The sequence below is a fragment of the Haliaeetus albicilla genome, chromosome 12 (assembly GCF_947461875.1).
Source record: "Haliaeetus albicilla chromosome 12, bHalAlb1.1, whole genome shotgun sequence".
Classification (NCBI taxonomy): domain Eukaryota; kingdom Metazoa; phylum Chordata; class Aves; order Accipitriformes; family Accipitridae; genus Haliaeetus; species Haliaeetus albicilla.
Genome location: NC_091494.1, coordinates 17621745 through 17644388, shown reverse-complemented (window position 1 = coordinate 17644388; position 22644 = coordinate 17621745). Strand labels below are relative to the sequence as shown.

Genomic DNA, 22644 nt, shown 5'->3' with positions numbered 1-22644 from the left:
TCTATCTTTGCAATCCTTCTTTTAAAACTTGAAACACTGTTTAAAGTGTTTAAAGCCCTGCAACCCTGACTGGCTGTGATAATGCTTGTATTTCAAAAGTGCCAGACTAGCTTCGGAGTAGCTGTCCTACAGTAACTTGTAGAGATTGGGATCATTACTTTTCATCTTTATCTTTTCTTTCCCCTGCCTCCCTCAGTTTGATATAACTCTCTTACAGGAAGCATTCCAGCCTTTCCCTGAAGTCTTCTACATTTATTTTTGCCAGTAATAAGAAAATTAGACCAGAAAAGCTCTTTTTTTCATATGGCCCCATCATACATTCCGAGCTACCTTCTTCTCATTTTTTCTATGTCTTGATAATCCCTTGCTTGCATTCTGCAGATGAGCTCATTTGCATTCTTTAATTTAATTGACTGGCTCTTAGGAATAGAAGCCATTGATAATTTTTTTATCCAAACATATGTCTTTTATGCTTTCAACTTTAATAGACTGTCAACACCAAGTGAGACAGAGGAGGGGGAGGAAATAAACAAAACCAAATCAAATCAGGAGACACTAATAGCTCCTTTTTCTCCACGGGTTTTTACTGTGATTGTCCAGAACTACAGAGATGTCCCTCATTTAAAAACACCCCCATTCCTTTTGAAAGAACCTCCCTGCCAAAGACTTTAAATGTTTTTTCTTGCCAAAATTTTTAAATTATCAAAACCAGTTGTTCAGTTTTGGAGACCTATGAACCATATAAAGACAGTAATCTGAACAGTTTAATGGATGATAAATCATTTTAATAAATATCTTTCATGCTTTTTCCAGTTTGCAGAGAAATTCCAAGAAGTAAAAGAAGCTGCCAAACTAGCGAGAGACAGATCTCAAGAGAAAATTGAGACCTCAAGCAATCATTCCCAGGTTTGTAATTTAGCTTTAATACCTGTACGTATACAGGATAAATAATTCAAAGTTAAATTTCCTAATGGACTGTACCAGCTTCTGGCAGCAAGCTTAAACTACATAAAATGAAGATTGCTGAAGGTAATTGTCAGCTGCTGGACATTAGCATTGTCAGAGGAATATTTTTCATCCATCCATGCTCTTTGCCTTCATTTAAATCTAATTTTTTTCAGCAGTTCTTGAGCTGTTATATAATAACAGGGAAAGCTATACATCTCTTGATTTGTACTGTTACACATAGTTTGGGTCACTGGAAAGTAAGTTGGTGTAGTGCTTCAGCAGACAGTAAATGAGATTCATTGGGGTACTTCTTTTTGTCATCTGCCTAAAATACTTTTGTAGGAGTTTGGTTTGCCAATGGAGAGAGTGACTTTGTGGCCGTAGTGTTTCATTGCCTAGGTGTGACTATGGACAGCTGTGGTGTGGGAACAGAGACAGTGCTTTAGTGAGTCGTTGGAAGAAGCTTGTTTTGCATATTTGTACAGTATACTTTTCTAGACAGCACACCCTGATATAGCCAAGTGCCTCTCTGTCCGGGGAGATCTGGGTTTCTTACAAACTGAAGAAGTTGAATGTTGTCCCAATCTCTCTGTATGTTTGACTGTAATTTCATATGCATTGCATTAGGTAAGAATGAACCCTGTTCAGTGGGTGTTCTTGGCCTGGGCTAATGTTCGGAGGAAAGTTAGATGAATTTTCATCAGAGAGGAATTCAGATGCATGATCAGAAAAAAGCTGCTGAATGCTCTTAGTCTTGCAACTAACCCTTTTTGTGGGGTTCACAAATATTGATCTGAGAGGCTGACTTTGGATACTCATTTTTTAAAGACTTTCGTCATGGCCTTTATGGTTCACTTTGTTCTCTGTTGGTGATCAGCACCAAGCAGTGTATGAATGGCATCTCTCTGGAGGAGCAGTATCTTCTTTTTTTTATTTTTGGTTTGGACTTTGTGTGCTTCCAGGTGCGCTGTATTGTTTCATTATCTTAAAAAAAACCAAACAACCTTTAGAAAACATGAGCCTTGTCAGTTAAAACACTTAAAAAAATTTTTTTGGACACTTTAAACTTCCTTTTTGTGTATGATTATAATTTTTTCATTCTTTTTAAACAGACCAGCTTTGCAGCCAAGATGTAAAGAGTGTTTGTTACCACTGTTCTGCCAGGTCAGCATATGTAGCCTAGGTCTCAGCAGGGTGGTGTGGGATCAAGATTACAAAGAAATTGGTGTTGTGGTGTTGCAGGAGACATCCAGTGTTCATTTCTGTGTTGTGCTGCAGGAATCTGGACGTGAAACACCATCTTCCACTCGAGCATCTAGTGTGAACGGGACAGATGATGAGAAGGCATCACACAGTGGTCCTGCTGAGGCACATCTCAAGTCTGAGAATGATAAATTAAAAATTGCTCTAGCCCAAAGGTGAAGTTCCTTTAATACCTACAATGCACTGGAATAGCATGCTGTAATTATCTGATGGCTAATGAAATTATTCAAATGTAATTGCATTAATTTAAAATGATGCAGCAGAATGGATGAATGAGCAGATTTTAGCAAGTACCTTCTGGTATCCAGTTGAGAGATATTTACCATGTAGTTTTTTTCCTGATGTAGTTCATGATGAAATAAGATCTCTTTTATTCTGCTGATGCCAACTCTTATAACCACCTTCGTTTGTGAAGTTTTAGAGCTACAGAAATAACATTAAAGCCATGGGGGAGCAATTGCTACTGATAACATGTGAAACCAATCTCTCTTCCTCTTTGAGTTTGCTACATTTACTTTGATGAAAATAGATATGGATATTTAAAATTATAAAAGGGAATGAACTCGACCATGAAAAGTTGAAGTGAGAAATATAATTTCACTGGGCTGCTTAGAAGTCTTAGGGGGATGTTTCTAAAGCTGTGGACAATGCCCCTTGAAGTCACATTTTTTGCTATGATAAATTATTTGAAAATACTGAGAAGAGTAATTTGCAGCCTTAGTGAAAATACAGGTGCTGGAATATGCAAAGTTACGACATTAAAATAGAATAATTCTCTACTGGGATCTTGCCTTGTCTGCTTCTTGCATGTGAATGTATCTGTGAATGGAAAGAAAATCTAACAGGATCAAGCTACTCTTAAAAAGCTATTTAAAAAATAAGGCAGCAGCACCATAAGCAGTGTTACCCAGTGAGCAATTCTAAGGTTGCATATATTATATTTGAAGTACATCATCTCTCTTTATTGACATTTCAATAGCGTAACCTATTTCAAATCATAACGTTTGCTCATTCCTCCTGCTGAAGACACCTCCACAGGCAAGTAGCAACTAGCATGTAGGGAGTTTCAAAGCCTTCCTTCCATTCACTCTCTAATCTTGGGCTCTACGCTGCCGCTTGAAGCTTTGGGGAATGAGTAGTTTCATTCTTCAGCATTATGTAACACTTTTATATTTAAGGCTGAGCATTAAAAAAAATCAAACAGAGATGGTGTCAACCCCCTGACATCTTCTGTTCTGAATTATTGTACCATCTGCAAATGTGTAGAGTCGCTCTGCTGCACGGGTCCCACGTCCGCAGGCCTGCACTGCAGCGGGTGCTCAGCGAGGCACAGCCCCGCAGCTCTGGAGGTGAGCGCACACCGTGCACAGTGCCGGAGTAAAACCCCTGTTTGCAGATGGTGGGGATCCGAGCTGTCAGCTTAACCCTACAGCCTGCTTTGACGGCAGGACTTTTGTTCCAGACACACAGGTCACCGTTGCTGGAGTTGATTGATCCCTTTGTTTTGGCAGAGACAGTCAAATTAAGGCTTACGTTCTCCTTGGGCAGGCAATAGCTAAAGGCAATTACGTACATCTGAGTATTCCAGATCTTATAACGACAAATTATTGGTAAACACACACCATGAGTTTGCAGTCAGGTAAAGAATAATGAGCTGCAGGATTATAAGGTGAAGCCACCTAATGGTGCCCTGTTTTTCTCAGTTCATCCAATGTGAAGAAGTGGGAAACGGAGCTGCAGACGCTGCGAGAGAGCAACGCCCGGCTGACCACGGCGCTGCAGGAGTCCGCAGCCAGCATCGAGCACTGGAAGAAGCAGTTCTCAGCCTGCAAGGAGGAAAACGACCAGCTCAGGAGCAAGGTAGCAGAGCGTACCCACAGGAGAGCCGTCTCTTCCAGTCTGCTCCTCCGGCCATTGCTCTTTCTCTTGGGTTTCTGCTGCTTTATCTTTGATTTTATCTTTGAAAGGGAGGTGGACGGGGAGAGGGGGTTAAGGCAGCCGCTTCCCTCTGCACACAGCGGGCAGGGAAGTTCAAAGGGCCGCGGATCAGCGGGAGGACTGGTGCTGCCACATCTCGCGAAGCTCCCTGCCTCTTGATTTGGGAGACTTGGGGTCAGCAGGGGTTGCTGGCTGCAGTGCTGAAATGGAAAAGTTTTAAAAGCGGGATTACTATTGCATATCTCTTTCAAAGCTCACTTAAACACTGCCAAATGATGACTGAGCAGAAGGCGTGGTTATGGCCTGGTTATCCACAGGAAACCAACCTGGGAACCACTCGTATTAGAAGGAAATCCCAAAGGTGGGCAGGGGAATGAGGACATGAGTTACGCCCTCAGCACTGCGGGCTGTGAGCTGGGGGGTCCTCTGGTGCTATCGGCGGGCGCGTCTCGTCCAGAAACCTGCCAAGAGACATTGTCAAAAGCCTTTTCCCCTCTGTTACTGAGCACAGCGTTTCTCAGTAGTGTAAGACTGAAGGTGAGCAGTCACTACGGCAGAGAACAATTCAGAAGTTTAAATTTTTAAAGCCTCAGGTTAGAGTAGTCATTTGTACTGTCCCTCAAGTAATACTGTGCTGTCTGTTACAGCCCCACATGGGGTTGGCACCAACCTGGGCACGGGGAGCCTGGTTTCTGTGAGCACTGCTTGCAGGGATAACTTCACTCTGTTCATTTTAAGTGTCTTTGGAAAAGCTGTATCCTTTTCCTGCTCACTTAGATAGAATACTGGGACATTTGGAGTAGAGATCAGATTGTATCAGTCTCGTGAGGATCTTTTTTGGTTTAGTGTTTGCTTTCAAAGAGGGAAAGAATTTTGTATCTTTTTGTATGTCAGTAGGCTGCAAATAGTGTTTCAGCGTTGGAGGTGGCCTGGCTTGTCTGTCAGCACTGAAAATCTACATGGAGCAAGCTTTTTCCCAAGGCAGATACTGTCTATCTATTTGCATGTATTTTAGGTGTGCACAATGATAATTCAGAGATCAAACCAGAGCCGTGTTAACTGATGTTACATTAACAAATTGGTATTAGTTGTTACATGATTTGGCTTCCTATATCCAGTCTCTGTTGGATAGGGGAGAAGTGAGAGACTGGAACAGTATGTTATAAGAAAATATCATAATTTGCAGTGTAGTTTTTTACTTTTCTATACAGTTGCAGAGAAAAGTTGTTCTCATTAACTGATGAAATATGCCACATCTCAGCAGCTGTAGCCTCGATATGAAGAGATGATCAAAACACTGCCTTACTACAGCTGCAAAGTCATCATATTGGTGACTAGCCAGACTGTGCAGCAACACTGTCTCTATAATGTGCTGCCTTTTTCTATACAGAGAGGTTTTCTGAGCTTTTCCCCCAGGTAGGTTCCTTGCTCGGCGCTCATGCTGCACCACTGCAGCGCCCTGGGAAGTTCCTTCTCCTTTATTAATTGGGTCAGAATTTTTTGCATGTTGCTCTACCTCCAAACGAGGGAAGTTATAATCCCAAAGCAACACAAAGCTGAGAATTAAAGTACATACTTCAATGAGCTGGCCCGTCGGCCAGTGGGAAGTACATCTCCTGGGAGCTAAGTCCAGAGCTGGCAGGAGGAGGTATGGAGAGAGCAAAGCACGTCCCTGGGCGAGAGAACAAAGCAGCATATGTTGCTCTGAACTGGTTCTCCCCCCAAAGTTTTGATGTTTTGTACTCTAGCTAGAATAATAGCAACCCCTGAGGAGGCAAAGCTGGGAGTGCTGGAGAGATTTCTTCCCCTTGCTGCGTTAAGAAAACCCATGCCTTGTAGTCTTGTGTTGGTTTCACAGAAGTGAAGTGCAGATTTTATCCCCAGCTCCGCTTATTTTAGCAGCTCAGTGTTTTGTGTATTCCTGAGTACTTATATGAGATACTCTGTGAGAGAATAAATACGGTCCCAGGGCTTCCTAGTGGATGTGTAAATTGGCTCTTTTTAAGGAAAGAAGTGATAATTTGGTTGCAGTGAATCAAGTGCTATGATCTAGGAAACAGATCCGTGACAAATTAAAGTTGTCCGTGCTTCCCTCTGCTCAGTGGAGCAATGCCCATTTACATCAGCTGTGTTCTGCCCCAGCTCTTCAGAAGTCTGAAAAATTTCACCTAATGTCTGACATTTCTTAAAGATTGAAGAACTGGAGGAACAGTGCAATGAAATAAATAAAGAGAAGGAAAGAAATGTGCAACTGAGTAGACGTCTCCAGGAACTGGAAACAGAACTTCAGGACAAAGAGCTGGTAAGTGCCCTGGCCACAGAAATGACATGCTTTAGAGTTTGAGTGGGTCTGTCTGCTCCTCACTTGGGGTGTAGATTTATGGACTGGCTCACCTACAGCCAGAAGCTTCCCAATCTCTCAGGGTGTTGCCTGTTTCTAGATTTTCCATGTACAGCTCCTTAGCAACAGTTTGATAGATTTCTTCAGTCTCAGTTTCATGATGTGTTATGCGCTGTGACAGCACACTTTAATTTGGCAGTGGTTAACAAACATGATACTGTTATGTATACAACACTTTACTCCTAATAGAAAAGCTGGAGTGGTGAAACGTGTTGCTCAAAGCCAGGCAGATGTATGCTGAGAACAGTTTCGTTTGCCAGTCCCCATGGCCTGAATTTCCATAGACATCAGGACCATTATTCAAAAGACATCATTTACAAAATAACTTGGCATTTGTTTAATAAATACTGTTTCTTTTTCTGGGTGGCTTGTAGTCTTCAGTTTTGCCATTTTACGGTCTCCCTCTGATCTCAGGACTAATGCCAAGAGTGAGAAATTCACATTCATTTAGAGTACCCCAGTTTGTCGCTTTTGACATACAAGATGTTCATTTTTCTAAGGAGGCAGATGTTGACGGCTTGGAGCCCCTGAACAGTGGGGAAAATAATGGGATCCTTGGTTTTTTCCTTCATTGCAGTGACCAAATGCCCTGTGCTGGCTGAAGAGAAAAAGCTGTCAGCAAGTGCAGCAAAGTTTGCCATGTGCCATTACAGCATCTCTGCTAGTACTCTTAAAAGCAATGCTGTTAAGGGGTTTTAAGATGGCACAAGGAAGTAATTTAGGGAGATGGATTTTGATGCACTGTTATAAATATAATATGTTTTTCAGCCCCATATTTCAAAGGAAAATGTCATGCTTTCTTCCCAACTTTTCTATGGTAATAGCGTATACAATAACCCTTATTCTCTGCTAGCATTTTCTTCAAGATTCACATTTTTATGGCACTAACTGGTTGTCAAACTGCATACTTACATTAGCAGGTTCTTGATTAGGTCTAAACCACCCATAAGTAACCTTTTCATGGTCTGCAATTCAAACCAGCATGAAACCTGCTCATGGTCATTGCTGTGTAAGAGGAGCTGCTGGTATCCTCTTCATGTGGGAAATGAGGAGAGAGAAATGTAAAGACACGGAAATCAGGACAGAGCTATCATCTAGTGAAATATTTATATATATTTATATATATCATATGCCATGTACTATATATATTGTGTTTATATATACACTCACTGTATTATACTATATATAGTAAGTATACAGTATAGTTGTTATATGTATATAGTAAGTATATATAGTATGTTTATATTTTGAGACGTGAGCTCCCAGGCATTATTTGTATATATACAGATATATATGCATGGGAGCTCATATCTCAAAACAAAGGGTAAGTTACCATTTCTTTTCCTTATATCAGCAGCTGAGAAATTGCCTAGATATAGTTACTCTTACATTAGTTAAATTCTTCAGTGCAGTTCACAAAAAATCTGTAGTATTATATGATTTGTCTTCTTATATTAATGTAAACTAATGCTGAAAATGGAAGGAAATTATAAAAGCAGTTAGAGTTGTCCTGGAACTACAGAATTTATCAAAAAAAAAAAAAAAAGAAGAATTTATGGACGTAACGGTGCTTTTGGCAAACCTTGGAAGACAGGAACATGCTCTCCAGGATACACTGGATTCTTGTGAAATTTGGGTGAGACTGGAAGCACTGAGTATTGATTTACCTAGAACAAGGGAATCAGGGAGACTTGAGGAAAAACATTATTGTCTGGTTCTGTGGAAAAGCTTGACTCATGGGTACTGTTACACTTGTATTATGCTGTAAGTTCATCTGTTAGGGAAGAAATGACCTTTCGTAGCCAAGAAATCTGCCTTTCAGATAGGACTGGTTTTGCTGTCCTGCGTCAGTGCAGCTCAGAGAGGATATACCCCTGCTTATTCTTGAGACTGTCACCTACATGGGCAGTTTCTGGAGGAGGATCTTGCACTCTCTTCAAGTCACAGAGTTTCTCTTGGATCTAGAAATGTGCTTTTCAGATGCTCTGACAATCCTTCTGCAAAATGTACAGGCTTTCTTTGAGTCTTTCCCTACTACCCACATCGATGGTGTTTTTTTGTGGTGTTAATATATTCAAGTTGTCTCAATTTCCATCAGAGACATGGACTCCTATCAAGTCACCTTGCTCTTTTCATGAACTCCTTTCAGCTAGTCCTCTCAATTTGGATAGTGACACCAGAACCAAATACAAATTTGGGGGGTGGGGGGTGGTTCTCGGAGCTGTACAGTGGAGGAGAGCCCATTACAGCTGTGCTTTGTAATGATGCCTCCATATATGCAGCTCGTAATGCCGTTGGCCTTTTTTTTGCTGCCATATATCACTGAAAATTTATGTCTAATTTGCGCTTTGCTACCATCTATAAATTGCTTGTGGCATTACAGCCCTTCAGATTCCTCTCTTATTGAATATATCTTTGCATAGGTATGTATGTGAGGTTAATATTTCATTAACATAATTAATGGCATTCATGCTAGAGACTGGATTACATTGTCTGTTTAGAAATACAAAGTAAAAAATGTAGTGAAAAAATGTATTCTAGTAGAAAATTAGCATGTGTTTTGGAATGCAGACATGCTGTTTTGATTATTTTACATCCAAATACTGTGCAGAATACAATAAAATATGCAAAGCCATTTCATATTCTCAAATTTTCATTACATTTTAAGTTGAAGCTTGCACTAATTTTTTTTTTCTTTTGTGTTTTCAAAGGAACTGGAAGAGCTCCGAAAGCAGGGTGAAATTATACCACAGCTAATGTCAGAATGTGAATCTGTATCTCAACAATTACAGGTACAGTTTAGCAATGAAATTAATTTTTAAAAATTTGATACATTTACTTTCTTTCTCATAACTATATGCCTTTCTCTGTTCAAAATTCAGTGTTTGAATGCAAAAGAGCTCCAGTTTGTCAAAATCGAAAATGCTAATTACATGCAAAATACGCCATGCTCTTCCCAGCGCAGGAGTATTTAAATAGCTCCGCTTCTTTGCCTTCCTGTTTGCAGAAATTGGTTTGCCTGGGATTGTGTTGTATCTATCTCCTGCAGATTCCAGGCTATCCTGTATCCCGTGTTTCTGCTGCTCTGAGCTTGTGGAGCCGCACGGCAGCCATGTGTGTCAAGCAGCACTCCAAGACCTGCGGCTAATTGCCGCAGTGGCACCAGAGAAGGCTTTTTGGAAAGTAACAGACGAGTGTAGCTGCACACCACCAGGGAAAAAAGTTCACCTGAGGATGCATTGACATGCTGCATCATTCCTTTCCAGCAACAAACAGCTCGCTGTGGCTTGGTTTTGCACATGTGGCTCCTCTGCTGGGAGGTGCTCGCTCAGAGTGGAGCCCTGCCCCAGGCAGCAGCTGGGCTTTGGGCATCACTTGTTAAAGTCCAGGCTTCTGTAAATGCAATAAATTAGTACATGAAAGGAGAACAAATATAAGCAGTCTCATCAATGAAATAAAATCCAGTCCATCAAATAAGCCATTGCTCTGATAATCTAAACAATCTAAAATCATTTAGAAGGCTGCTGAGGAGTGCAGATGCTGAAAATGGTGAAAATACGAATTTTGTTTCATTCAGTATGGTAAAGTATGTCATCTATGGCTCTTGGTGAGAATAAGCATGTGCTTACACACATGAAACAGAGAACAATAGGCAGAAGAGCTATCGAGAGGGGAAAATAATGGAATGAACTGCAGCAAGGGTAGTGTTACGTGGTTGCCCCATTCCTTGCCTGAGTGCTCATACAAAGTGGAACTTAAAAAAAAAAAACAACAAATCCAAAACTGCTGAATAAAGCAATATGATTCCTCAGGCAGTATTTTCTAAGCTTGTTTTTCAAGGTTAAACCACCATAGATAATTCTGTATGTAATTGGTGGCACAGTGTCTAATTCTGCAACTGTAGCAATGACAGAAATATATGCACAGTGCATGATTTAAATCCAGCTGAATTTTAAGATATCAACCAAATGACAAAATCTGATGCAAAGCATCTTTTCCAGTTAATCTGTGTCCTTTCCTGCGTGGGCTTTCTTTCCTTTTAATCTGACTAGCACATGGCGCTTGCTCACAGAGATGCTTGTGTTAATCAGTTTGCAGAAGTCGAAGCAAACTTTTACAGCCCAGCTGTCACTTGTTGCTTTACCCTATTAGATGCTGTTCATCCTTCTTCTCTATGATTCATCTTATTGTCTCTTTTGTCTTTAAGGCTGCTGAGAAAAAGAACAACGATCTTGAAGAGAAAGTCAGAACACTAAGGACAGAAGTTGAAGAGAGCAAACACAGGCAGACCAACCTTAAAACTGAATTAAAGAATTTTTTAGATGTACTAGATGGGAAGATAGATGAATTACATGATTTCCGACAAGGACTGTCTAAACTTGGGGTTGACAATTAGATGGCAATAGATTTTTTTGTAATCTAGGGTCTGGATGTTTGATGTTTTGTTGATCCCAAACATGTGTTTTACAAAATATAACTAGAATGTTCCACTTGTTTGCATTGTTTTTGTACATAGAGGCTGAAAATTTGCTGGGGGGGGGGGGGTCAGGGTTTTGTTTGTTTCATTGTTTGTTTCCAAACCAATCGTGCTGCTCACTGAATTCTGTTGAGATTAGAAACTTTCTATATTGCTGCTCCAGCTTCGTGCGGTTGGGAATAGGTAGAGGGCTCTGTCTCAGGAATCTGGAACAAGATCTACCTTAAAATGAATATGCAGTTAGTTGTTGCAGGGAAATTTATATCTTTCTTAAGGGCTGTTGCAACCATAGAAACAGAAAACAAGTCTTTTTCTTGTCCGGACTATCAGCACTCCTAGCAACATCCAGTTTTATTCCTTGGTGGAGCAGTGAGAAGATTAGCTGGAGTTCCTGCAGTTTGTAAAATGTGCCTGTGATGAGCTGCAGTCAAGTGAATCACTTCACACAGATACCAGTATCTTTAGGGACCATGTCAATCAATCAGGCCTGATTCACTGAAAAAAAATCCAGTGGATTTTAGATAACCTCCAATACAGGTTGCATGTGCTTGCCTGGACCCTTACAGCACAAAGTCAACGCTGTAGAAATTAATTTCAGCTCTTCAAGTCACGCATCTTACCCAGTAGGTGAGGACAGTTTCTCTTGCTTAGCAAGATCATCTCTCTTTGGCCTTCAATTTTGAACCCGTATAGTTCCATCATTATATGCATCTCTGAAAAGTGCCCGCCAGAGTCTTGGGACCAGATATTTATTTTAAAAAGCGATATATTGCTGGTTTGTACACAGGGCGCCTGCACCTCTGTGCAGATTGATCGCTGTTGATTAACTTCTGCAGTAGTGAAGAAGATGTTGGTCTGAAAAGCAATATAAGGTTACTTGAAGATGTTGCTCTGAAGCAAGTTTCTGCCCAGGAGACTGGCAGGGTCATGACCACATGAAATCAAAATCCTTTCCTATGATTTCTGCATTCTCACCTCGTGTATCTTTGACAGTAGGGTAGGAATTAGTCACCAAGTTAGACTGTCCAAAAAAAAAAACCCAACCCAAAAGGCAGAAATGCTGTTGTATTCTTGAACTGATTATTCAGCAGCTCTAAATATGTTTTGAGAAATGCAAGGCCATACACTGGGCTCCAGTGAGAAGGAAGTTCACTTCATCACAGACAGGGATGTCAAAAGGGCCAGAGAGGAGAATTCAGCCCAAGTTTTGCTCTTGCCCACAGGACTGCTTTCAGCTTCTTTCTCTTCTTTCTCCATAACCTGGTTTGAGAGTCTGTTTGCATGGGATCTGAATTAATTCAGGAAAGAACTTCTGTTTATGTGACATTATTATTTGCTTAATTCAGGCGAAAGCTTGGTTAAGCACCACGTTAGTGCATTCCAGCAGTGACTGATATAAAATGATAGTGCTTTTTTTTTTTATTTAGGGGCTTTTTTCTTTTCTCGGCACATCTCAGTTATAAAAGTGACCTTTGAAAGAAAGGTGGGTTATAGACGAAACATGGATTGAATACTTTTTGCACATGGATATATAATCCCCATGCTGGAGAGAGGTTCTGTCTGCAATTGTCCCTTGAATTTTCATTTAATCTGTTACTGTTGTGTTATCTTCACTGCCTATTTTTTAGACTGGACTTTGTGTATTTTTGCTTTACTCCTTTTAAGCAACGAATGTGGAGCTGGGACCTTTCGTAACCATTACGACCATTTAAGTCTCTTCAAGAAAAATTGCTGTAGGCTGTTGATATTTAAAAATAAGAATAAAAATCAGGTACATAGCGTGTAGGCGTGTGAAAATTAGACTTTGCCAGTGTGGAAGATTCAACAGTTGCATAATGTGGGGTTAGATCAGACTTCTCAAAATTGAAAATGACGTCAGAAACTGTGTGTGGTTGTGCACAAGTAATCTCCATTTTTAGTCTTTTTATTTGATAGCAAGTCAGATAGACACCATCATTTAACAGGCAGCTCATCCTACTTCTCCTCTCCTCCCATGCTGCTTCAGAGTTCCCAAACTGCAGCCAGTCCCTGCTTCAGCCGGGAACCAGGAGATAACAGCTAAGAGCTGCAAGCAATACAGGTAGTCAGGGCCCTCCTCGTCACAGTGGTTTATGGCTTTCACACCGAGGACTCTGCTCCATCTTCTGGTTCCTTTTTCCTGTTTAGCAGTCTCAGGGCTTCCTTCTTGGTTTTAATACAAAATATGATTTTTAACATGATTCTGGGTAGAGGGATGCACAAGACTCTGTGAACAAGTTATTTTATTTGGGTTAATCCAGATCTTTTTTTCTACTTTAGTCAGGTCTGTCTCAGATCCAGTTCATTAGGAATGTATTAAGCCACTCTTAAACTGCAAGAAAAGTGTTTCTATGGGATTACATCGATTTAACAGATGGAGTTTAATGCTGGCGCATTAAACCAATGCATAGCTCTGACACAGGCGGTTATTTCTGCATGCTTCATGCCCACCAGAGGAACAATGGGGATGTCCTTAGAGAAATCCCTGCCCTGTCTCTTCTGGTCTTGCCCAAAATGTATGCTTTCCTTTTCTGCTATTGCTCTGATGTTGAGCTGTTAGGGATGTCTGTACACAGCTATACGCTGTGGGAGACTCCATTCTTCGAGCATCCGAGGTCTTGCTATAATTACTTTCTTTCTCTCTTTTTCCTTCCCAACAGCAGTAAGTTGAGAGCTTCTATGTAGAATCACTTAAAAACCTCCTACAAACTCCACCTCTTTTAACCTTTCCCTCTCATTGTATTTTTCCTTTTCAAAAGCCAAAAGCACGCTAGAAGAGGCGGTGCGTGCTCTCAGGAGTGTTTGGACACCAGCTGCAGCTCCCCTCTCCGGCCTGGCCCCATCGCTGCCGCAGGACTGGATCCCCATGCGCCTGCTGAGCGGGGACCGTCAGTGTCACACACTGCTTATTCCTTGACACTCTGTGGTGGCCCAGCAATAACCCCTGCGTGCCAAACTGTGAGCCCCACGCTGCTCCTCAGGGACTCGTCCTGGCGTCGAAATGCCTCCTCCCTCCTGGTGGGAGCACCAGGGCGGCCAGCCTTCCCCGCCAAAATGCCCGCACCATCCTACGGATGGATGTGTTCCTCCTTTTGTGTGCGTTAGGGATGTAGCCCTTTGCTGCGGGCACCCCGAGGCAGCACTCAGCTGGCAGCCACCTGCTTAGGGATGGCCCCAAACACTGCCAGGACCAAAAAATGCTCATCCCTGCCCAAGAGAGGGTCTACAGAGCTTGGTTTTATTTGTTATTAAAACACAGTCCTGGGCAAACCCTGGTTTCCCCATGCGATCAGCAACGAAGTAGGTCATCGCTCCATTTCCGTCGAGCCTGAGCGGAGGTGTTTTATATGAGGTTGTACATCTCACCTTGGGCAACCGTGGGTTCCCTTTCTGGGCACAGGTTTCTCGCTCTAAGTGGTTGACGGCAGGATCTATCCTACCTCAGTTACATGGTCTTTCGTTAATGAAGGTCTTGTGCTTGGCGCTTCCCGTGCCGATACCTGCCAGCCGCACCGCCGCGGATCCCACCACGCTGCCCATCCTGCCCGTCCGGCCCTGGTGACGTTGACAAGCTGGTGGCTCTGGGAGGAAAAAATCTGTGCTGGCCTCTTGTGACGCCAGGTTAGAGAGTGTCTTACTGCCTTCTGGGCTTTCTAGTGAGATGCTCCTTTGAGCTGGTGTTAGAGCTGCTGAATAATGGGGGTGGGGTGGTTTTTTGGGTAGCCAAAATGAGAAATAAACAGGTCTACTTCGTATTAGCACAAAACATAAAAATATTCAGTGACATAAAAATACATGGAGATAATTATTTTCAAGGGGAAAGAATGTTCCATTGGATGTGTTATTTCACATTTTGGAAAATGACCTTAGCCTCAACTTTGGAATAAATTATTTCAAAATGAAAAACTGAAACATTGTTTCACACCCCAAAATAAAATAGGTTAACCCTTTGCTTTTTTCCTATATTTGACTGAATCGTTATTTGCTGATTTTGACTCAACTTCACAAGTAGTTTTGTTTGGCCTAAAAGTGCATTTTCAGCAAAATTAGTACTTTCCAGTGTTCTTCTATCTACATCTAATTGATGTCTCATTTACTAAGTGAGCTGACTGGAAGAAAACTGTTTTTTCTGTAAGAAATTCAGTGCCACCTCTCACTTTCTATATCCTAGCATTCAAAAGATGTGCTTTTTAAAAATATTTTTACACTGGGTACATCTGTGCTGGGAAAACAAATGTTCTTTAGACAATGCCTTTTTTTGAGACAAACACTTTGTTTTACTTTTATGTGAGTGATTTAGGGTGAACACTTTTTTAAAGCTGCTCAATGAATAAAGGAGAGCGGGAGGGGTTTCTGCTGTTCCTCCTGCTGTCCCTACCGCTGCCATCACTTTCGAAGAGCATCAGCAAAGGCATTTGTGGTGTTAAGGCGAGTGCTCGCCCTGTACTCATCCTGGGTTTGCTCGGTGGCTCGTCAGGCATGGGGAGACTATGTCCTCCTCTCAGCAGGGCACAAGTTGCCCATAGGCTTCTGCACTCTTCTTTACACTGTTTAATATTTTTTTTCCCCCCAAGCATTCATTTTCTCCCTTACTAATTTCTTGCCACCTTTGGCACTTCATAAATGACTGAAGAAAAAATTCCCCATTACTGCCATTGCCTCATAGTGGTGGGAGTTTCTCAGCTACAAGACTGGGCTCTTCATTGCACTCTTCTGAATAGTTATCTCTGCAAAACCCTTCAAAGCATCAGTGGCTTGTAAGGAATATAGTGCTGTCTTCCTGAGCCTATGGATTAACAAAGATAAAACTGCTATCAGGATTAAATGCCCCACTCGGCTTAGTGTGTGACTGATGTTAAATCCGAAGGGAAGGGGTGTACGGGGGAATCAGCAGCAGCAGCTAATTTTGATGATCGTTTCAGCAGAAGCTTTGGTGAAGTATGTGCTCTGCCCACAAGCTGTGGATGTGCCAAAGGTCTAGGACGGCTGCACTGATCCGTCAGCTCACCCGCCTTTGTCCGGGCAGTTCTGGGCTTGTCAAGCCTGTAAATATCAAAAAGTCCTCAGCATATCACAAAGGTGGCATTGTGAGGGTTGGAAGGCGAATGTCCACACACACACACAGCTGAGCAGCACGAGAGCAGTGCAGCAACGGTGGGCTGGCAGGGTTTGGTTGTGGGCACGATTTAGCAACAGTAAGACACAGAGCTACCCTAAGGTAATTTTTCTTTCCGTGGATCACATTGAACAAGCACCTGTGTGTCAAGCAAAGCAATACGTAGCCACAAGACATTTAATCCAGACACCCCTCCAGACGGAGAGCCCTGGCTGGCTGACACAACCTGGCTGGGGATGCCGCCCCTGGAGTCCTCGCCCCCAGGAGCTCGGCAGTGCTTTAGGCTCAGTGTTAGAATATAAACTTGAGAGTTACATGAAGTTTGCATGTCTTAAATACCATTCTCTGTGGTAAATGATAAGGTACCTGAAGTGAAATACAGAGTCAGGAGGTGAAAGATAAATGTGACGAAGGTGCTTCCCAAATGAGGGCTCTCCTGCAGGCTGCAGGCAGAGCTGGTCCTGGCCAGGAGGGCTTTGCTTGAATCCCTGGGGGATGTTGGATGTCTAACCTGTTTGACTTTCTACTGTGTTTTGTCTTAGCTCTTCTTTTTTTTTTTTTTTTTAAACAGATATTCTAAATGTAACAGTCTTCAGATGAAGGTGCCTATACCTCCAAAAATTTTATATGCACGTTTTGAAATAGATTTCTTTTTCCTTTCTGGTCATTTAGTTACCTAACAATAATGGTACATACAAGAAAGGCACTTGAGAAAAATCTGTCTGCTGTTGTATTTTTGTTTGGGTTGGTTTTGGGGTTTTTTTTTTAACACTGGTCAGCAATAATTATTTTAGCCATATACTAGCTAAAAAGACTGATAATGTAAGATTTGTGAACTAAGCTTCTAAGTTTGCAGTACACTGATCAACTTGGGTACGTGAAGAGGGAGCTATGCTCAATAAAAGAGTATTTTGCAGCATTTAGATGTTTTCATTTAATTGCCTAATAGTGATCATGAACATAATACTCTATAAAACTCATCATGAATGACAAACAAAGCACATCATTTTTAACATGAATATATCCCTTGTAGTTGAAAGTTCTGAGAGTGTTTTAGTGTGGTCTGCTATACCAAAATATTTAGATTATTATGGGATTTTAGTACTAAAGATAAACATACACCCTGTTTTTACTGTTTCAAGTAAAGTTTAGTGAATGAATGACAATTTGTTGATATACAACTGTGGGAAAACACTGCAGTGCTCTAAATGTATATTTTTATTTGGGTTTATTATATTTAGTATACGGTTTAATGAAAACTGAAGTGTTTACTACAGTTGGATTGTTGTAAAAACATCTTACCTCGTCATTTTGTCTGCTGTGAAAAAGTACTTTCCTCCTTTTCTTTTTTTTTTTTTTTCAAATTGATCATAGACAGTCAATATTAACATTTAGACTCCTAGTAGCAGTAAATGCTGGGTTTTATATATATAAAAGGAAAATTTGATTTTTTTCTTTATGAACTTATTATATAACTTTGTGATTTTTATCTGATTTTATTGTAACATAAAGTTGTTTTATGTAAAAATATATAGTTTAAGTAAAATCTCTTGTCTCTCTGTCTTCATTGACTTTGGAAAATGAGCATCCTTGTGGCTGTGAATCTGAACTCAAGGTAATGCTGTCCTTTGATAAGAAGAACGTGGGGGTGTTTTTGACCTGTGGTATAGTGCCTTAGATTAAATAATCTTAACAACTCTTTTTCAGGAGATGGAGCTTTAAAATGTTTGTCTTGCTTCACTTTATACTGTTAGTACATCTGGATGGGAGTGCAGGACTGGGGCGGGTACATACATAACTGAACTGGAAAACTAGTATCTAGAAATATTTTGGTGTGAAATTTTGGACTTACTGCATGCTGAGCAAGGCCTGTCACTAGGAGAAGGCTTTTTGCCACCCTGTTTGGGGAATGCTCAGGACCAAAAACCCTCTTGTGATTCCTGCAATTGATGTAGCAGACCCTGGAGGCAGCTGGAGCTGGTGTTTTCTCTGGAGGAACTACCTAGGACTCAGAAGTAACCCTCTGTGTTGAAACTAGAGATGTTTTGACACCAATCTGTCATCTCCTGCATCAGCATATAGCGGTTAATAAGAACCCTCTCAGAAGAGACCGTTTCCCAAGGTCCCTGCTGGTGTCCAGCGACACAGTCGCCACTCAGCAGCGCATCCCTGGTAGGCGATGACGCTGAAGTCCATCTACAGACAGTACGTAATGATGTTCTCAGCATCATCGTATTCATCGTACAGAAGCAGGGTTTGCTGTCTTTGCACCAAACCAGGCTTCCCCGAAGGAAGTAAGAAGGTTTGAAGACTGTTAATGGCTGAGGCTCGTTGGGCCTTTGTTACTCTGGGCTACGAGGCTGCAAATGTCAGCTTTGGGGTGAGCGAGAAGCATGTCTGCCACTGACCTTTCGTCAGAGCTCTTCTACCAGGAGCCATCAATAGCTCTGACAAGCAGTTCAGCAAATCCTGGCAGTCCCTGAATAACCAGTAGCTATAAAGGCAGCTTATATGTACTTTAGTAAAATGCAAGTAATGGTCGCTAATTCTTAGCAAAAAAAGCATTTATCTATTTGGATTTGCATAATTATAAAGCTTAGTATAATAGAAGTACCTGTGTGTGCATCCCATCACCTACAGTTATCAGAAACCAGCCTCATTCTCCTGTTACCGAGCAAGCTGATGATCCCGCAGTACGCATTTCCATTTATTAGCGTTACCAGCCCTCTCCAGTCATGCATGGGGAAGTGCCTCGTGCCACCAGTCGTGTGGAGGTGCCTGTTCAGTACAGGCTCGTCTGACACTTCTGTAGGCTAATCACCTCATTAAGTCCAGGATATATTTTTAGCATCAAGAAGGTCACTGGTCTGTGTGAAAGGCTGTTCCTCACCAGCTGTTCATAACGCAGGTGACCAGCATTTCCAAAAGAATCAGCCTGGTCCGGGAGCCGCGATGAGTGATGCTGCTGGCAGGGAAATCTGCTGCTGCCTGTCTGTGATCCCTTAATTTTCATGTTTGACTGGATTCATATCAGAAAGCTGTAGGGAGCATCCTCAATGGGGTGTGTACTTCTGCAGGTACCCATTAAACAGCATTTTACCTAGCTGCGTGATACTGAGCTGTGATGTGCCACCTTGGGATGTCTGATGAAAATATGAGCTAAAGTGAGATAAAGTTTAAGTTTAATGTTTGACACCGAAGCAGACAAACGACCCTATAATATGTACTCCTTTTGGTTAGCTTGTATTCCTTCAACAGCGTAGGAAAAGCTAGGCCCTGATTTTCTTCCTTTTGGAGGGAAAAAAACCCCACCACACCACCATGGGGGAGGCCTGTATAAAAGCAGTATAGTGGATGAGCTCCCTGAGCAGGAGCAGGCTTGCTCTCTCTGTAACACGTGTAACTGGTGACAGGGCTGAACTTACATAAAATTCAACGTTATTCTGTCCCACGCACTCCAAATGCTTTTAATGTTCCGCTCTTTTCATCTAAAGGCATGTCTGCACCAACAAGGAAAGGAAAAAGAATATGTTAATTATATATTATTCTCTTAACTGTCTCCCCACTTCCTAGAAGACTTGAGCATTTATACACAAATCCACTGATACATATGGAAATGTGCGTACATTTTCTTTTGTTTCTTTTTACCTCCTAAAAACTATCCAAAAGCTTGTAAATAATTTTTAATGACTTACAACATTAAATATCCTTTACACAATCAGCATTGCCAGCCAGAGCAGAACAGCAGCATCAGTGAGTCTAATACATACCAGGCTAACCTTCTCCTGTGAACAACTGAAATGTGTATGTTAGATATAAAAATATGGCAGTAGCAGCTGAAAAAGTAAAGTCAGGCAATGAATGTAGCTCAGACTCTGACGTGCAGCAGTGGTGCAGCCATGCTTCGGCCACTGAACTGACTGGAGCAAGGTCCAACCATCCTTCAAAAGTGGGAAAAAAAATACCCTGCCAGGTGCACTGCCAGGTTTGATTTCAGCGAGCAATGCTAAAAAATGGCCGTCCAAAGACTCATAAAGCAGCTCTGCAAAAGCCGTGCCAGTAACCACAACGCAACTTTCCGTTTTATCATTTAACATGCGTCGGAGTAGCGCTGCCATGTAGCTGTCCCAGGCTGTGAAGATCTGAGACCTGGTGAATTTTAAAAGCTTCTCTAACCTTTGCAAGGCAAACATCTCCGATCTTATTGCAATAATGCATTGCTGGGAACATTTGACAGATCATGGCAGCTGAGTGGTACTTAACTCTGACCTCTGCCTGTGAATTTTTCAAAGACGGATCTCCGTGCTATGAAATTCCCTTTGGGTCTTAACACTTTCTTTGGAAATTGAATATGTTTCAATAACTTTTCAGAACTGTTAGATCTTCTCAGAAGCACTGTCTGAAATTAAATGATCTCTAGATGGAAAACTGCGGGCTTTCATTTGGGTTGAAAATAAGAGATTTTTGTGTGTCAATATGGGGCCCAGCTTCTGGCTTTAAGGCTGGTACCCCAACTGTACAGGCACAGCAGTTAAGACACATTTTACCGAATCAATCCTCCTCTAGCAGAGCTTTGGGGACCTACTGTTCTCCACCATAAAGTGCAACTCTTCATAAACACGTACATCCCTGTGTTGATGTGCAACAATGGTTTGTATCCAGGATCCCAGAGCTAAACCCCACACAGCTTTCTGGGACCGTGCTTCCATGCATGGCTGGATGCTGCAGTCTGAGTGAGTCTGAATGCCCTGAACAACGTTTCTTGACAACGGTTTGCATCTAATTAGTCAAATTTATGAGCAGATACATCTATTGGTACATAAAGCACATTGATTTGAGTATTTTTGTTTTCCTTTCATGTCCTCTTCATTCATTAGTACTGGCAGTCCATGAAAAAGAAATCTGTGGCTGCTGTAATCAAGAGAGATTGAGCTCTTGCTTTTCTCCCAACATTCCATCATTGAATATGATTTGTTGCATGTGCCCTGGATTGTGCTTAATGTATGCTGGCTGGAGGGAATTCAGATGTTCATGGAATTATAAATAATACCAGCATAGGCAACCTTTTTGCATTATCATGTCACACTGAAGTGTATCAGTTTTAAAAGCTATTTTCTTTTAGGCTTTTGCTATTTATTTTGTTGCTACCATTAGCTGTGGTTTTCATTTTTCCGTGGATGTAGGTTTGCACTGTTCATTAGCCTGGAGATGAATGATGCAAAATGAGATTCTGGAGTTCCCTGAAGAGCAAAGAACCTAGGAAAGAAACAAAGTATTTATGTCTTTCAAATCCCACCTATCTATAGCAGTGTTGGGTGCATTTGTAAAGATAATCCCTGGCCCTGAGACCTGAGAAATTGCAGTGATTCACTCTCCCCTTAGGCTGCAGAGGTCCCACCGTCATCAGCACAGTCATTTCAGTGGGAGGGGAATGGCTTTAGGACAGGGATGAGAGATACAAGAATGTTGTTTAAAAAACAAGAAGGAAAAGAAGCATGGATGCATTGCACTGCAGCCTAGCTCTTCTAAATCACGGGATTTAATATTTTGTATGCCTTATTGGTTCAGATGAAAAACAGCCAGGGTCTGTATCCTGGTCCCTCTGTAAGGTGGGATGCAGCATCCCTTGGCAACCCACAGCTGCAGCTGCCCTACTTTTGTATCTTGTAACTGGGTACTGGAGACAGAAGGTGAAACCTCTGACCTGCAGAGGGTTTTGAACAAACTCTGGACAATTTTCTTCAGGTATGGTTGCTGTAATGGATTTGATTTTTTTTATGCTTTCTGGATAAACCAGCATTGCTGATCACAGTTAGCTTTTCTTTAGAAAAGAAATATAAAGACATGGATAGGCTATTACTGACGTACAGCTGCTTGTTTCCCTGTGTGAGAAATACATACAAAAGCCAACGCTAGCACTGACGGGAGTGTGCAAACAAGGACCGAGGAGCACAGTGTTTCAGCAAATTAATTTGGGCTGCCCTTGTCTTGCAGACTGGCTTATTTTGTGCAAAATGTGGAGCAGTACTGGCATGCCTCATCCAGAAGTCTCCTTTGGGTCACACCAGGTGACTGCAGTGGATGCTGGCAGGCTCAGCAGACCAGTGTTGCAGGAACACATTGCTTGTCACTCACTAGATGCCTGCTTCACCTCTGGTCCAGATGTCTCCTTGCCCATTTAAAGCTCATTATAGATATACAGATGACTGCAGCCTTGCTAGACTGTCATTTGCGTCGCCCTGGGGAATACTGCCGCTGTCGCTGGCAGTCATCCCACAGGGATGGAGGCTGGTCCACAGAGGCAGCCCCGTTTCTGCCACTGGGTACGGCATGGGGAAACCCTGCCCTTAGGGGAGCAGGCAGCTGCCTTGCGTGCAGGCAGAAGCACCAGCGCTCACTGGTCAGCAATGCCAGGAGGGAACAGGAGCATCTCACACACAGAGGCTGTGTCTCCCCGGCATGCAGCCCTCTTCCGCGCAGCAG

General features: G+C 42.0%; 1 protein-coding gene across 2 annotated transcripts in view; it reads left to right on the top strand.

Annotated features, from left to right (window-relative positions):
- The window catches only part of HOMER2 (homer scaffold protein 2), a 60716-nt gene extending 49676 nt beyond the window's left edge, over positions 1-11040 (top strand). For both annotated transcript variants that reach the window (XM_069798352.1, XM_069798353.1), the window contains 6 exons: positions 814-906; positions 2227-2366; positions 3915-4071; positions 6341-6451; positions 9262-9342; positions 10758-11040. In XM_069798352.1, coding sequence (XP_069654453.1) covers positions 814-906; positions 2227-2366; positions 3915-4071; positions 6341-6451; positions 9262-9342; positions 10758-10946 — 771 coding nt within the window. In that variant the 3' untranslated portion in view covers positions 10947-11040. The remainder of the gene's footprint in view (positions 1-813; positions 907-2226; positions 2367-3914; positions 4072-6340; positions 6452-9261; positions 9343-10757) is intronic.
- Positions 11041-22644: the final 11604 nt, after the last annotated feature.